Source organism: Mustelus asterias, chromosome 24 (genome assembly GCF_964213995.1).
Source record: "Mustelus asterias chromosome 24, sMusAst1.hap1.1, whole genome shotgun sequence".
Taxonomy (NCBI): domain Eukaryota; kingdom Metazoa; phylum Chordata; class Chondrichthyes; order Carcharhiniformes; family Triakidae; genus Mustelus; species Mustelus asterias.
The window spans coordinates 18,267,113-18,270,437 of NC_135824.1; the positions used below are offsets into that span (position 1 = coordinate 18,267,113).

Below are 3,325 nucleotides of genomic sequence, written 5' to 3' on the forward strand. Positions count from 1 at the left end.
CCCGGGGGGGGGTGGTGGGTCATGTCCCGGGGGGGGGGTCCGGGGGTGGGGTCATGTCCCGGGGGGGGGGGTGGTGGGTCATGTCCCGGGGGGGGGGTGGTGGGTCATGTCCCGGGGGGGGGGGGGGGGGTCATGTCCCGGGGGGGGGGGGGGGGTCATGTCCGGGAGGGGGGGTCATGTCCCGGGGGGGGGGGGGGGTCATATCCCGGGGGGGGGGGGGGGGTCATATCCCGGGGGGGGGGGGGGGGTCATATCCCGGGGGGGGGGGGGGGTCATATCCCGGGGGGGGGGGGGGGGGGGGGGGGGTCATATCCCGGGGGGGGGGGGTCATATCCCCGGGGGGGGGGGGAGGGGGGGGGGTCATATCCCAGGGGGGTGGGGGGGTCATAATGTCCCGGGGGAGGGAGGGAGGGGCTCATGTCCCGGGGGGGTCATGTCCCAGGGTGGGGGGTGGGGGGGTCATGTCCTGGGGGGGGGGGGGTCATGTCCTGGGGGGGGGGGGGTGGGTCCTGTCCTGGGGGGGGGGGGGGGGCCATGTCCCGGGGTAGGTCATGTCCCGGGGTGGGGGGGGTCATGTCCTGGGGTGGGGGGGGGTCATGTCCCGGGGGGGGGGGGGGAGGGGGGGGGTCATATCCCAGGGGGGGTGGGGGGGTCATAATGTCCCGGGGGAGGGAGGGAGGGGTCTTGTCCCAGGGGGGTCATGTCCCAGGGTGGGGGGTGGGGGGGTCATGTCCTGGGGGGGGGGGGGTCATGTCCTGGGGGGGGGGGGGGGGTGGGGTCCTGTTCTGGGGGGGCCCATGTCCCGGGGTAGGTCTTGCCCCGGGGTGGGGGGGGGGGGGTCATGTCCCGGGGTGGGGGGGGGGGGTCATGTCCTGGGGTGGGGGGGGGTCATGTCCCGGGGTGGGGGGGGGGTCATGTCCCGGGGTGGGCGTGGGGGGTCATGTCCCGGGGTGGGGGGTGGGTCATGTCCCGGGGTGGGGGGGGGGGGTCATGTCCCGGGGTGGGGGGGTGGTCATGTCCCGGAGGGGGGGGTCATGTCCCGGGGTGGGGGTGGGGGGGGGTCATGTCCCGGGGTGGGGTCATGTCCCGGGGTGGAGGGGGGTCATGTCCCGGGGTGGGGGGGTCATGTCCCGGGGGGGGGGTCATGTCCGGGGTGGGGGGGGGGGGTCATGTCCCGGGGTGGGGGGGGGTCATGTCCCGGGGTGCGGGGGGGGTCATGTCCCGGGGTGGGGGGGGGGGGGGGTCATGTCCCGGGGGGGGGGGTCATGTCCCGGGGGGGGGGGGGTCATGTCCCAGGGTGGGGGGGGGTCATGTCCCGGGGTGGGGGGGGGGGTCATGTCCCGGGTGGGGGGGGGGGTCATGTCCCGGGGGGGTGGGGGGGGGGTCATGTCCCGGGGGGGTGGTGAGTCATGTCCCGGGGGGGGTGGTGGGTCATGTCCCGGGGGGGGTGGTGGGTCATGTCCCGGGGGGGGTGGTGGGTCATGTCCCGGGGGGGGGTGGTGGGTCATGTCCCGGGGGGGGGTGGTGGGTCATGTCCCGGGGGGGGGTGGTGGGTCATGTCCCGGGGGGGTGGTGGGTCATGTCCCGGGGGGGGTGGTGGGTCATGTCCCGGGGGGGGTGGTGGGTCATGTCCCGGGGGGGGGGGGGGGGTCATGTCCCGGGGGGGGGGGGTCATGTCCCGGGGGGGGGGGGGGGGGGGGTCATGGTCCGGGGGGGGGGGGTCATGTCCGGGGGGGGGGGGGTTCATGTCCCGGGGGGGGGGGGTGTCATGTCCCGGGGGGGGGGGGGGTCATGTCCCGGGGGGGGGGGGGTCATGTCCGGGGGGGGGGATCATGTCCCGGGGGGGGGGGGGGGGGGGTCATGTCCCGGGGGTGCGGGGGGGTCATGTCCCGGGGGGGGGGGGGTCATGTCCCGGGGGGGGGGGGGGTCATGTCCCGGGGGGGGGGGTCATGTCCCCGGGGGGGGGGGGGGTCATGTCCCGGGGGGGGGGGGGTCATGTCCCGGGGGGGGGGGGGGGTCATGTCCCGGGGGGGGGGGGGGGGGTCATGTCCCGGGGGGGGGGGGGGGGTCATGTCCCGGGGGGGGGGGGGGGGTCATGTCCCGGGGGGGGGGGGGGGTCATGTCCCCGGGGGGGGGGGGGGGTCATGTCTCGGGGGGAGAGGGGGGGGTCATGTCTCGGGGGGAGAGGGGGGGGTCATGTCCCGGGGGGGGGGGGGGGGTCATGTCCCGGGAGGGGGTGGGGGGGTCATGTCCCGGGGGGGGGGGTCATGTCCCGTGGGGGGGGGTCATGTCCCGGGGGGGGCGGGGTCATGTCCCGGGGGGGGGGGGTCATGTCCCGGGGGGGGGGCGTGATGTGCTCCAAGCTGCCCCCCGCCCCCGCCCTTGAGCCTTTCCCGCCCCCGGCCCCCCCGGCACTCACCGTGACTCCGTAGCGCAGGGCGAGGCCTCGGAGGGTGTCGCTCGGGGTGACCGGGTGCTGGATGTATTTCTCGGCCAGCGGGGCCGACACACTGGCCGTGCTGCCGTACGAGCGCGTCTTGGTGCGGGCCAGGCTCTGGGACAGCTCGGCCTCCGACTCGTCCTGCCCGAGCCCGGCTCCGGGCCCGGCCGCCAGTGCCTCGGCCATCCCTCCCCGGGACAGCAGGAGGAGAGGGGGGGTTAGAGTGATGCCTGGGCCCGGAGACCACGCCTGGGGGGATGCGGCTCCTTGAGCGGCGGGAGGAGCCTCGCCTCCCCTCAGCCCGTCAGCGCCGAAACCGGCACCAGGTTCCTCACAGCAGCTTCCCTCCGCCGGCACCCGCGGCAACGGTGGCTCAGCGGGTAGCGCACTGGACTGGGAACCCAGTAACCCGGGTTCAAATTCCACCCCCGCCCCTCACACTCCTGTGCAGTATTGCAGGGAGTGCTGCACTGTCGCCTACGCCCCCTCTCCGTTCAAAATAAAACATCTTGTAGCGCTATCTGCAAGATCAGGAGATGACTCGTATAAAAAAAAGCTGCGGATGCTGGAAATCTGAAATAAAAACAGAAAGTGCTGCACAAATCTCAACAAGTCTGTGCTGGGGAGAGAATTATGTAATGACATTTAGGGGTAGCGCAGTGGTTAGCACTGCTGCCTCACAACGCCAGGGACTCAGGTTCAATTCCTGGCTCGGGTCACCGTCTGTGTGGAGTTTGCACGTTTCCCCCGTGTCTGCATGGGTTTCCTCGGGTGCTCCAGTTTCCTCCCACAGGCCGAAGATGTGCAGGTTAGGTGCATTGGCTATGCTAAATTGACCCTTAGTGTCCTGGGATCCGTAGGTTTGAGGGATTAGTGCGGTAAATA

At 73.7% G+C, this 3,325-nt stretch overlaps 1 protein-coding gene across 1 annotated transcript in view; it reads right to left on the bottom strand.

The window, feature by feature from the left end:
• lysmd2 (LysM, putative peptidoglycan-binding, domain containing 2) overlaps nt 1-2,892 on the bottom strand; it is a 57,992-nt gene extending 55,100 nt beyond the window's left edge. Inside the window, exon 1 of the mRNA XM_078241356.1 lies at nt 2,420-2,892. Within this exon, the coding sequence (XP_078097482.1) occupies nt 2,420-2,626 (207 nt within the window). The 5' untranslated portion in view covers nt 2,627-2,892. The remainder of the gene's footprint in view (nt 1-2,419) is intronic.
• Between the last annotated feature and the right edge of the window lie 433 nt (nt 2,893-3,325).